The sequence below is a fragment of the Cyanistes caeruleus genome, chromosome 9 (genome assembly GCF_971803275.1).
Source record: "Cyanistes caeruleus chromosome 9, bCyaCae1.hap1.1, whole genome shotgun sequence".
NCBI lineage: Eukaryota > Metazoa > Chordata > Aves > Passeriformes > Paridae > Cyanistes > Cyanistes caeruleus.
The window spans coordinates 1,715,772-1,729,504 of NC_141709.1; the positions used below are offsets into that span (position 1 = coordinate 1,715,772).

Here is a 13,733-nt window from a genome sequence, read left to right on the forward strand (position 1 = left end):
ATGGAAAAAGCCAGGTTGATCTGGTCTTTGTCTATGCCAGAGGAAAAGCTACAATTTGACAGTGAGCTGGAAAAAACAGCATCAAGTTGGACTTGTGGGCAGCTGAAGAGTTAAATGTAACAGTTGAGGAATAGGATGGTATACTTCCAGGGAGGGAAACAAATCTTATTTCTGATCTTCATATTCAGTATTCTAAAGAACAGTGGAGTGCAGAATTGCCAGCAACAGTCAGAAACTACAACTCACAGCAAGCTTTTGTATGTTACAGGAAAGGATGAGTGAGGTTCAGTGACCAACTTCATTTCAATACAGTTTTTATATTGGCACTATCATTACAAAGCTGCCTTTCACCACAAAGGCTCAGGTTTTACCTGGTTCAGAACTTTCTGGAGATACGGTGTTCCCATCCGATCTGCCATGTGCCTGTAGGACGGGTGGGAAAGAAAGAATTTCCTTTCTGCTAGAAGAGCTGCCTTTATGTCCTTCTTCCCATCAATGTCTTTCTGGCTTCTGTTTACAACACCAATATAACCTAAAAGAAATCAAAACCAATGGGTAAATCAATTGCCTGAACCACTGAAGTCATCTTAAATAGAACCAGACTGTCTCAGCTCAAACAAAACTTCCCAATTTAGGTATTTCAGATTATGTTTACAAGTAGAAAAGTAACCTTGACACTGTCTAAATTGTTCATTTTGTTTACATATAACAGAGAGACTTCCTTTTAAATCATCAGTTCAAATAAAGAAATATCTGAAACTCTGATGAGCCCCAAAGAAACCGCTTCAAAAATAAACAAACAAAAATCCAAAATAAAATTGAAATACATGTCTAGACAGATAAATTATATGATATTAACAAAATTTTTTTTTTTTAAAATCTCTTCTCATTTGCTGGACCAACATGTTCCATGGGAGGAGACAGTAGTCTCATCAATAAATTATAGCTAGAATCAAAATTATTGATATTTTTAAAAGAATGAGCAAATGTGGCAGTGGTTGCTAGAACATGGAAAGTTTGTGGCAGGGATCAAAACTGGTTTACAATGAGATTACCAAAGCTCTGGTGCTTGTTATTGTCATATGCAAAGGAAAAAAACATTCTTTTGTTACAAGGAACCTGGCAAAGAAGAAAAATATTGGCTAATGACATGTGCTGGCATTATGCTGCATATTCCAGAGGAAGCAAGGATTTTCCAGGTCCAGAAAGGATATTTTTATCACAGTCACCCTTATGTTTGTTGAATAGATAACTGCAAAAGCAAGGAACACATCAAATCCAGCATAACCTGTGATTCATCTCCAGGACTCCTGAACACCACCCTTATCCAAACCTCTCTTTGGACTGCAAAGAATAAAGGCAACTGAACATTCTCACCTCTACGAAGAGGGAGGAGTTTGTTTTCCAGAACTTCTCTTGCATCTGTTCCTTCATCCATCAGATCCAGTTTTGTGATCACACCGATGGTCCTGAGGCCTGACCGGAGAGGAAGCAGGAGGAAAAAGTTATTGAAGAATCATTTAGATTCAGAAGAACAATTACATCTCACAATTATGTAATAACATATCTGTGCCCTTCTCAAAGCTATCACACAGTTACAGCTCCAACTCAAGTTATATGTCTGGAAAAGAAGGGAACATAATTGCCATTGCTGAAATGTGTTCCTCAAAACTCCTTAATGAGGCTCAGCATCCCTACAATATGACTGTATAAAATTCATGATGTGAATTATACAGAAATCCCATCCCCTATTTTGCCCAGTACTACAAAAATTCCCAGATAATCATTGCTCATAAGAGATCGTGACAACATTTTTAAAATTCATTTACAGCAACATTACCCAAACAACACTGAGCTAACAGTCATACTGTGATGTTGAAGATCATATGATAATGTAAATACACATCTATATTATATATTATAAATTACAGAATTTCCCAGAAGAGTTGGTCTGTTATTTTCAATTATGTTATTACACTTGAGAACAAGAAGTGGTAACATTCAATCCTGCTTACCCTGAGGGTCCACTTCCTTTGCCAGCTTCAGGGCATCTGAGTTGGCCAGGTCAGTGTTAGCTGGAGTCACAGCCAGGATCAGGCAGTTCTCTCGAGAGATGAACTGCATTATCATGTCTCTGATCTGCTGCTCAATATCTGGAGGCTGATCCCCCACTGGCACTTTAGTGATTCCCGGCAAATCGATAAGGGTCAGGCTTAAGACTACATGGACAAAGTGGATAACAGAACTGGTTAGCATGCCACACATGACATAGAGGTCAACACATCTCTGGCTGCAGACAAGTTTTGGTCACAAAACACCCTACATAACTACCTTTACAGGCAGATAAATATGTCAACAGTTGTCAACAGTTCACACAAAATGCCTGACAATCTGCAGAAGTTTGTTTCCCTGTTGGTCTTACATCTCTGGATTTAATAGTACTATTTAAAATTTGAAATATAGCACCTGGTATAAAATGATACTTATATCAAATATTCTTGAGGGCTCTAAGACACATGAACACGGCTTTCTGAGCTTTGTCCAACAGGAACACAGGTAACAGACCACTCTCATTGCATCCTCCAAATAAACCAAAACCATTGCTTGGATTTTTTCTTAATAAAATGTTTCTCTAACCAAGCTTTCAACCGTGTCTCCAATTTAAAAATTCCCAAGAAACAATCAATAGCTAGTCTAACTTATATAGCAAAACTGTTGTTAAGGGGCTTGGGGATATGTTGCTGGTTTGGGGTTTTTTGTTTTTTGGGGTTTTTTTTATCTGTGACATCTTCAGAAAAGTCAGAAAGATGAAAAAATTAACCCATCAAAAAAACCTGGTTTGCCCTGGTATGATTTCCCCAGTAAAGGCCACAGTGCCAACTAGAGGCACCCTGGCTTGGGGTAAGCATCCTGCTGCTGGAGTAACAGGGCATCCTTTAGACAAATGAGAAAAATGGAATTCCTAGAAAGGAAATACCAGAAGTGTATTTGGAGTCTAGTTAATATAGACAAATGTGGCTGAACTAAAAGACTGATCCTAATAAAACAAAGCAAGAGCAATAAGAGATTTTCACTTTCTCCTGGAGTCTGCATGTTCAACAAACGAGCTATGAGGTGGGGATTAGCTGAGCTTCTCTGCAGCTGGAAAAATCAGATTCAATGGAAAACATTTTCTATAGATTGTCTTCATTAAACTGGGCAGATGGCAACCAGAGGAACCAACTTTGATATATACAGGGGGTCTTCAACAGAAAGCAACTTCAAACACTATTGTTGCCTGACTATATTTTTAGTGACAGCAAACAATAAATTCTCAGGAAGGCAGGGAGACACAGAGACTTTTTAGATCAGGGAATTCCTCTGGAGAGTGCCAAAAAGTTTTGTTATTAAGTTCCATTACTGGTCTTTACTAACTCAGCCTCAAATCTTTTCCAGCCCAGAAGATCAGGCAATAAGAACAGATACAAAAGGCTAGCCAGAATAATATGTTTATATGACATAAATGTAAAGTAGAATGATTTTACCTACCATGTGGAGAATATATTCTTAAATTAATAGGAACTGAAGAAATGCCTTTGTTCATTCCTGTTACTCTATCTGTTTCTACTTCAATCTCCTGACGAACTTCATCAAAATCAGTAAATTTCTTCCCTTTGCAGTGTAGAAATTCAGCATACTCTGTCAAGAATATCAATAACAACTCTGTATTTCACAGGCTCATTGACTTGCACACCCACTTTCAAGCCCCCAGTGTTCTTCAGATGTGTGGGCACAAAAGCTGGTCATTATGGCTATCAGGAAAGCATTATTATGATTGCACATATGAAAACCAGCCCTCAACAAGAAAGGTGCAGTTTAAAGTTGATTGGATGTGATTTACTGCCCATATCTTTAGCACATCATCTTCTGGAACAATGGGAAAGATTCAATTACATGCCATTTACAGTAATAGAATAGAGAACAGATTGAGATTCTGAGTTTTCATCTGATCTCATTTACTGTAATATATCCTAAATGGAAAAGTAATTCAAATTCCGTACCATGAAAGATTTTTAGCATTTGTTTCAAAAACTAACACCCCATGTTATACAGAAATTTAGTAAAGGAATTCTGTAAATTTTTACAAGTTCAAAATGAAAATAAGATCACTTAAAAACAGTCATGTTTTTAACACAGCTTCTCATTTCCTAAAAGTTTTCTGTAGTCTAAATATGAGTCATGTTTACAAGTTCGCAAAAGTGTCTACAGAAATAGCTGTGATTTTGCTGAAGTGGGAGAAAACAAGTAATTCCCAAGTCTTTAATATCATACAAGTTGTTGTTTTACCTCAGAAGAGCATCAACCTTCAGGAATCAGAGACAGATAATTTGTTAGACCCAAACTTGACACCAAGTCCCTGTTTTGACTTTTGAATCCCGATATTAATACTAATTATTGCAACCTTTTGGTTGCCTGCATAACCAAAAGCACATCCCAAGATTTTAAAACTGGAGTTTCTTCCTTCATAGCAGAACACAAAAATTTATCTACATAGTGAGGCTGCCACCAGAAATAATGACATAAAGAGAAATTCCAGACACCAGCTCACATCCTGTCCCCAGCAGGTCTGAGCAGTAGCACTGGAGAAAGGCTGAAAAGACTTGTACGTGTTCCAGCTCATTTCACCCTGCAATTGAGGCCTGATCTCAAAGTTCCCTTTAGAAGTTTCTTCCCCAGAAAATGTTACTTAGTAACAAGGCCACAATTGCCAGTGCAAAGAGCTTGCTTGGTACTCAAAGAACAGCAGCTGAGAACACCAGATGTGAGAGTATGGATTAAAAGAGGACCTTATGTGTCAGTACTGGAGCCTGTCCCCCAGAACTTTCCTCAATAACTGTTACTATTACTGACAGAGATGTTAAAAAAAAAAATAAAAGTAATAAACAGTCAAAATTGCAATGAATAGTTAAAGCAAACTGTCAGGAAAAAAGGACAGAGTGGAGGGGGGAAACATAAAATACCCACCTGTCTGTGCTACAATACCATAATCTCTGCAGATTCAGTGTGTAAGGGACAGGGAAACTCAACCTTGTTCAGACAAAAATACATAACTTATTTTAAAAACAAGAGAGAACCTAACAAAAAAAAGCACCTATTTTATATCTTTTTTTCAGCTCCAGAAGCAAAATGACAATGAATGGGAGTTTTGTTTCATTGTCCACTGTTTATTAAAAAAAACAAACCCAGAGTATGTTCAAATATTTCCAAAAGAAAAATAACATGGTGCACAGAATAAAATTGAGAATCTACATTTGTAAAATTTGTCATCTCAAGGTTGGCAAATAGATACCTAATGAAAACAAGAGCTGACAAGTGGTTCATATTTTATCCCACTTCTTCATGCACAGCCCCTGGAATAAAAGATATGTATTCTTCTAAGGTTTGTTTTTTTTAACCCCAGTGGATCATCAGATTTTCTCAGGAAATTATTTCTAAATGCAGTAATTACTAGTTGGTGCCCAGCTGTAATCAGTTGACTCTGTGCTAGCCAAGGAAGCTTTTCTCTTTGTCACACTCACTAACAGATTCACTATGTGACAAGGCTTCAAAACAAATCCAAACAAAAATGTTTGCTACTTTTTAGCTGGGTTAATATTTCTGGAATCCCCTTGCTCTTGGTGCCATCTGTGGTGCCAGCAGTGCTGCAGGAATAAACCCCACGGTGGTTCCTAACCTGCAGTGCCACACACAGCCTACGGAATAAGAATCCCAAGGCACAAGCAGCGCTTTGTTCTGCTCCTTTCAGCCCTCAGCCTGCCCTTGGCAGTGATGCCTTCAGCCAGCCTGGACAAGCACATGCTTTAATGCAATCTTCACTTTCCAGCTTTCATGCATAGAAGAATACTAAGAAAATGTTTTGTTTATGTTTTTGTGGGAATGGACACAAAGCCAGGCAAGAAGAAGTGATCCTGCCTGACGTTTAGCTTTCAAACATGTATTTTTTGTGTAAAACTAAAGTTACATTAAGAGAAAGAACAATTAGATACAAAATTGAAACAGTCCTTGCATGTAAAATAATTCTTTTCTTCCCCCAGACTGATTAAAAGCACCTTGGATAACATAGAATGAAAAGGCTACCATAGCATAAGCTCCTTCAGTGAATCCACAAGTGATTAATTAGCTCTTCAGTTTTGATTAAATGAGACAAATCATACAAACGAGTGATATGGGATCACATCTTTTAAAATGCTCCTTATTTTTCCTGTCAATTATATCTCCCTATGCCTTTATGATTTAATCTAGCACAATGATATATTGTTATGAGCACTAAACAGCCATCGATATTCTCAAACTATTTAAATTATGTAAATACTTGAGATATTTCATACATTTGTCTCTAAACTAAAGAGAGACAAATGACAGGGATCAGCCTTTAGGAATCCATAAGGGATGTTTTGGAAAACATCCTTGATCCACATCAGAAGTTTACAAAGCCCAAAGATTTTACTGTGAATAGAATAATGTGTTACTAGAGGACAGGAATTCGCCAAGATCAGAGACCTGGATTCAGAACTGCTCCCAAACTGATTTCAAGCAGAGTTGCTCCAAGTTGGTGGCAGTATCCAGAGCAGAGTACTCGAAAGGGATTGAAAGTGGTCCAAAAAGGTGGCTCATTAAATTGTAGGCTGGTAGTAAACATTTTAAATGTATGCAGCACAGGAGGAATATCTGCTACTACTACACCTTCTATCTGCCAGCCCCTTGGGGAGATATCACTCAAGCAACACTTTTTACCTTCAATAAAGCATCTCCCAAAGCCTCAGAACTATTCCTAAAAGGGTGATTTCAAGAGGTTTTTTTAAAAACATGCAAATAAACATCATCAGCCAAAGTACTTCACCTTTTCTTTGATGATGGACAGCTTTTTCTGGACAAAGTAAATGCAGTTAAGTGAATCTGGACCATAGCAAATCATTCAATGGTGCTTCCTTGAAAAGAGAGGAAGTATCAAAAGCCCTTGTTGTCCTACCCAATCTACAATCCCTCTTCTGCTTTGCCATTTCTGTAGCTTTTCTAACAACCTGAAGATGAAGTACTCAAAACTGAGTTATTCCACTGCTAACCTTCAAGCAAAAAGGCTACAAGAAATAGAAGTACTATTTGGTATTTCCTGAAGACAGAACAGAAAATCCTGGCAATGCAGAGAATTACAAGAATATCACAGCAGAAGATATTAAACATGGAAAACAGTGTCAAGCTGATGAAAGTAACTACCAACAAGACAGCAGGAACCAGTGAAAAGGTTCATTAGAAGGGTACACACTGGTACCAGAGGAGGAAAAGCATTCTTTTGGATGCCATCATTTTCCACAACCTTCAAAGTTTTTGTTTGTAGAAAGATTTTCTTTCTGTTCTTTCAATCTTTTCCTATGGATGATGCTTTCTATAGTTCCAAGCCCTCACATAGCCCTCCTCCAGGCATTTTTTCCTAAATTTACAGAGGCAGGGTTCTCACCAGAGCTCTCTCCTTCCCAGGACTGAGAAAATGCAGGACCTTGTAAGATTGCATTTCTGTGATGCATCTTGTACAATGTTTCCTGCTGTATTTTATGACAGCATGACATCAGTGAGTTATGCTCTGTCAGAGATTCACTGTGAGCACCAGCTCCTTTTCTAAACACCAACAGTCTCCTCAAATACCAGCCTTTCAGTACAGAAAAAAAACCCACATCCCAGCTCAATTGCTTCCTACTTTGGGGACATTTCTCTTCTTTTGCAAGCACAATTGCTAAACATCAGCTTAATAAACACACTCTGTTCTGTCATCCTACCAGAAATGCAAAATACTGAACATGACCTGGAGGGGTGTCCCTTCCACTCTGTGAACAGCTGTGCATCCATCTCACAGGAGTCCTTGCTAAATCATGTTTCCCAAGATTGCTTATGAAATTTTCAAAAAATGGAAGATAATTTAAAAACCTTTGCTGTAGCCAAGATAAGATACCCACCATACTTTAATTTACAAGCCTGCTGCCCTGTAATAAAAAAAATTATTGCACTGATATGACAGGGTTATTTCCTTGATGAGTTTGTGCTGGCTGCTGTTCACCTCAAATAACTTTCAGATTGTTACTTAATAACAGATTTCTTTCTCCTAAAACCTTTGACTGACTCTTTTGCCACTTCCCTTTACTATCTTTATGAAGATGGGCATATATAGAGCTATTTTCCAATTTTAATGAGGGGATTCCATCTTTCCTAATGCCACTGAGTATCAATCTGGGATCAAGGAAACAAAAACCAAGTATTATTTATAGGTACCATTAATTTGTCCCAACAGGAGCTGAAGCTGTTAGAGGATTGTTTTTGCCACCAGATGGCAACAGAAGATGGCTATGCGTGAGTAGTCTTGTAATACACGTAATTTGGATTAAAACTCAACAACATCAACAGAAAAGAGCATCTGCAAGACTTCAGAAAAAAATCAGAATGTCCTTTGAATTTTATGATTTACTTTCCACTTAGTATTTTCATTAACAGAATGCAAACAAATGGGTATTGTAAATATGACTCATTTATCTAAAAAATTGCCTGCCTCAATAGTGATCTTCAAAATCTGTTAATCTGCTGAAGCAAGAAGAAAACCTGAAATTGCTCCAAAAACAGTTGTCAAAACAAGGAAAATAACTCTCCTACAGCCAGGATATTTAAGATGTAAATAATAAATAACACAATTTATATAACAGGTAATGTCTTTTTAACAAAGAGAAGACCTACTCCAAAGACTTCACACATTTTTTGTTGCCCCTGCTGTTCAAAAACCATGTACTACCTAATCTTGAAGAATCTAGTCATTATCTCACCTGCATAGGCAGAAGAGAGCACAGCAAGTAGAAGAGACTGCCTAAGGTTATACAGAATGTGTGGCAACAGAAAGAAAAACATTAAAAACCACAAACAAAACCCACAAAATGAACAACAAATAAAAAACCAGTGAAGATACCAACCTATCTCTAAAGATCTCAGAAATTTCAAGTCATTGCCTTCTTAAAGCTTACTCAGCAGCACTACTTAAAATATCTATTAAATAAAAACTATTTCATCTTACTGCTGTATTAGATCAAGAAAACACCTAGCTAAGAACTATACTCAAAGCTGTGAAACAAAAATTTAGAATGTTGAAGAAATAAGTTTGAATTTAAGTAAAAAATATGGAAAATCAACTCAAAGGAAGAAAAAACCCACCAGCTCACAGGCACACTCAAAATTCTCATCCCAGGACAGCTGTATGCCAACACCTGCATCTTAAAGACACACAATTTCTCACATTATCAAACTCAGAGAAAAATACTCAAAACTGTTAAAGACTGACTTGTTACTTGCAGTATTTAGTTAAAAACTTTGTATTTGCCTTCAATATTTCAGCAGAGTACACATTTGCATGAATGTGGAGTACAAATGCCATAAAGCCCTTCAGGAATTGTTCTGGTGCTACCAAAACATGTCAGTGGCTAAAAGGAGGCAAACAGATCACTGTGAAATGGCTTTGTACAAACTACACAGAATTTTTATAATAGGTAAATAAAATATAAAATACAATTAATGTTACCCCTGCAGGGTAACAGCTCTTCAGCCAGATGTGTCAGATCCCTCAGATGCTGGAGGATCCCTGCTAACTCCTCACAACAATTCCTGCTGCACCCTTCCATGTCATGTCTGACCCTAACAATGGATGGGCAAAGCTTTCTTTTATTTTGATGTGCACAAATGCCTGCTCTGCTAATCTTCATCTCTTACTCAAAGGAAGCTTTAACCTTCTCTGCCAATCAAATTCACATTCCTAAACTGTTCTCAGCCACTTCCAGAACGTTGCTGAAGTATCTTGTAGTCATCTGTGCATGCCTGTATAGAAAGTACCCCCTCTCTCCCAAGGAATACTCCAAGATTATGAACAGTTACTTTTAAGAGTCGAGAAAAATTCTAGGATTAAAAATTAGTTTTGTTTACTACAGCAACAAGAAGTTGATACAGCCCTCTAATTATTCTATAACATTTGAGATAATTATGGGCTTCAAAGAAATCAGCCCAGCATCTGCTTCCTGTACAAGAACACTGTGCTTCTCTCAGCAGTTTTCTTTATTTTCTTTTCTTAAAATTAGCTCACAGAGATAAAGGTGACTTAAAAGATAAAGTTACTTGGAATTTCACCATCAAAAACAACAACAGTGGAACAAAGTTTAAAGAAAGCAACAAAATAATTAAAGGTCTTGGCATTTAATCTCAAACAAGAGCTACCCAGCATTTCCCAAAGGGAAAAATGTACCTTGACATCCAGGAAATACAAAATTAGTCTGAAACTCAGTTCTCCTGAATTTTTTTAAGGTTTTTGTGTGTTATTTAAGCTATAATGAAGTACTAATTTTCAGCAGAGAAGGTACCTGTATGAAACCTAGAGGCCTACCTAAAGCCAGTAATACTTTTGGAACACAGTAATGAGGAAAACCAGATGGGAAAAAACCCCTAAACCAAGGGACAGTGATGATTTCACAAAAGAGGTCAGCACAGAGCAGTCAGGGTAAGTTTAGGATGGGTGTCAGAGTAAGTATTTAACCACTTAGGTCAGAGTCTAAGTGCTCACTTACTGACAGGTCCCCTCAGCTCAGGCTTTTTGAAAGGATTGCCAGCACAAAGCTCAAAGTTTTTCTTTCTTCTGTTCTTGCACGGTGCAGAAAAGTCAGATGAAGACTCTCCACAGCTAAGCCTTATTCATTCATTTCTGCATTATCTGTCAGAGGCCAAAAGCTAGATCTGCAGAAATGGCAAGTGTTCATTTCTCCAACTAAAACAAATATTAATGTTTACCATATATAAAGCACTGAAAGTGTATAACACACTTGACAATCCTAAAGTTTCTAAGCTGAGCATGCAAAAATACCAAATTCCATGGTTTTTCCTTTCTCTTCCACAGTGTAAACACCATGGAAAATTTCATAGAGGCACTGAAAGTATGACTGTTTTAAAAGCAGTAATTCAGAAAAAACCCTGAAGCCCAGGCAGACTGCAGTCTACCTCCCTGTTGAACAATGCAAAGACCTTCATGAAAGAAATACAAAAACCTAATTACACTTCACAGACAGGGATAGACTCAAGTTTTACAGGCGGCTATAATTTTGTTTTTTCCCGGTTTCATCACAGTCCATAAAAAAGACCACTTTTTAGTTTACAGTTCTGTTTTGGACGTTATTTCATTTCTTTTTTTTACTGTTTTGAGCAGAAGTAAACAGCAAACCAGTGATTTTTGTTGCTTACATTGGTCTAAAAGTAACAACACCAAAAACTGGAATGATGGTGAACCATAGCTGCTTTTAGATATGCCAGGGAATTGAGTTAAACCACGGCAGATCAAGTGGAAGAGTACAGAGTGGTAAATTCTCATGAAAGGTCTCAATATGTCCCATGGCTTAGTGTTACACCCAAAAATATTTATATTTTTGACCAGACAAATACACAGAGCCCCTGTTTTCCCCCAATCCCCCTTCTGCTCTACTTAGTGCAGTGAGCCCAACCAAAAAGGACAAGTTCTGAAAAGAGCCTGTGTGGAACCAAATCTGTGTGCACTGGAGCAACAGTTAAAGGCAGAAGTGCAGCAATTTTGGTGTGCTAAGTAATACAACTGCAAAGCTCATCAAGAAATTAATAAATCAAAGCTAATTTCCAAAGCATATTGCATGTAATGATGTGGATTCAATTCACCATGTACTCCAGGATTTAGATGTTATCTTTTCCCCACAATGGGCAATGGGGATGAGTTTGGTCCTGAGCATACAATTTTGAAGCAGTAGCCCTTTGTTCCTGACAGTCTGGTGGCATCTTTCTTCACATTGCTTATGTGTTCTTAGAAAAGTTTTTTCTCCTGCTGAAGTACATCAGCACTTTGTCCAAATAGTGACCCAAAAAGAGGAAGAGATTACCTGTTTTGGCAGTGATGAGTTGCAAGACCAATGGTCGTCTTGTCACAATTCCAGAACCTCGTGGAAGAAAATCCCTAGAAACATTAAAAAAATAGTTAATAACCAGAAGTAATGTGCAGTTACATAAGATATTGGATTAATTTGGAACCTTCTCTGTAGGAAAATGGAAAGCTGGTGTGGATAGATTTATATCAAATACTCCTGTAAAGTAGGGCTGTTAATTTTGGTTCAAGATAGTAGTAGGTCATTACATATTAGACAAATATGTATTAAAACTAAATTACTGTCTCAGGGCATTACCAAGCCCCTTCAAGACCATCACATATAACATCTCACCTTGCACAGTAAGAGTAGCTTGCCCAGATTTACCAAATGATTCTGTCATCACTGCACACTTAATCTGAAGAGGATCTGGACATAGGAATTCACATACTCACACCCCACACCAAAGCTCTGACAAACCAAACTGGCAGCACTCTGCACTACTCTTTCACATGCTTAACTTCTGCCAGTCCAAATCCCAAAAAAACTTTTCCACCAACACATCTGCCCAGAAATTTTTCAGTGAAAGCAGAACATTAGAAGTCCTGTGGGACAGAGGAAGAGAGTTTCCTTGGACAAGAAAGCAAGCAAGGAAACAAAGAAACAAGCTCTACCATATCATTATGCATCCCCATGATCCTTTCCATGTCTCTAAAGACAAGGAGACTCCTTATGCAATGGAAGAAACCCAAAGCAAAATAACACATTTTTCTCAGTGTCTTTCCCAGTTGCCAGACCTATTAAAAACATTTAAAAACTATGAGATGAGGTTCATTGAGAGGCTTTGTAGAGTGTTTCCTTCAAATAAGTGTCTTCAGGGGTAAACAGGGCTGCACAATCAGTGTAAGCTCATGAAAATCCCCTCTTTTTTCCTGCCTTCCAAGGGATGTTGAATCACTTTCCTGCCCGCCTTGGCAGCTCTGCTAACTCACCTCTCTGGCTCAGGTGAAAAGCAATGCAGCAAAAGGCCAGGAATTATCAGTGCAAGGGCAGAGCTGGTCTGGGTGACTGCTGTTATACACCTAAAGGCCTGTGCAAAGGTGAGGCAGGAATGTCTTTGGGGAAGGACAGGGTGAAGGACAAGAGTCAAAGGAACAAACTGCTGAGATAGGTCTGCTCAAGCCACTTGGGAAATCACCTCTTGCCTATAACCACTGAGGATCTTCATACTGACCATGCACTATTTAATGGAAGCTTGATTTTGCAGCTCCTTTAAAGGCTGCACACAAACCTGCATGGTTTGAAACAGGCCTTGAGGGTACATCTATGAAAAATAAACCACACAAATATCCGGATACTATTTGTGCAAATCAGAGGGTATTAGGTGTGAGCAGTCCCAGGCTCAGGAATGCAATGATGCACCTCTTTCCAGAAGCACCAGCAAGGTGACAAAGCTTTGGCAGAAAAGAAACACAGTAACTCTACCTGTGAGATGAGTACTGAAGGTTTCCTTCCCAACCTAACATCTAGACATAAAAAAAAAAAAAAAAATTAAAATAACATATGCAGGCAGTTCTAAGGCTCTGAGGAACAAGACCAGCTGTCAGCTGTGCCCCCCACCACTTTAGAACTCCCCAGCATTTTAAATGAAAGTGTTAATTCCTAGCTAAATTGTGTTTCCCTTTCTCAGTACCTGCTAATGTGTGCTTAAAGTGTGATTACTCTGCAAACCAAAACGCACCATGAAAGGGGAGGCTGTTCAAACACAAGCTCGCTCATTAACTTCCCTACTCAAACACA

General features: G+C 38.1%; 1 protein-coding gene across 20 annotated transcripts in view; it reads right to left on the bottom strand.

Annotated features, from left to right (window-relative positions):
* DNM3 (dynamin 3) overlaps positions 1-13,733 on the bottom strand; it is a 169,214-nt gene that overhangs the window by 140,871 nt on the left and 14,610 nt on the right. For all 20 annotated transcript variants that reach the window (XR_015273928.1, XR_015273929.1, XM_086842342.1 and 17 more), the window contains exons 2-6: positions 11,952-12,025; positions 3,529-3,678; positions 2,016-2,219; positions 1,378-1,476; positions 372-532 (exon numbers count right to left, since the gene is read on the bottom strand). Coding sequence is in view for 18 of the 20 variants with exons in the window: in XM_086842342.1 (XP_086698468.1) it covers positions 372-532; positions 1,378-1,476; positions 2,016-2,219; positions 3,529-3,678; positions 11,952-12,025 (688 nt within the window). In the remaining 2 variants the exon portion in view is untranslated. The remainder of the gene's footprint in view (positions 1-371; positions 533-1,377; positions 1,477-2,015; positions 2,220-3,528; positions 3,679-11,951; positions 12,026-13,733) is intronic.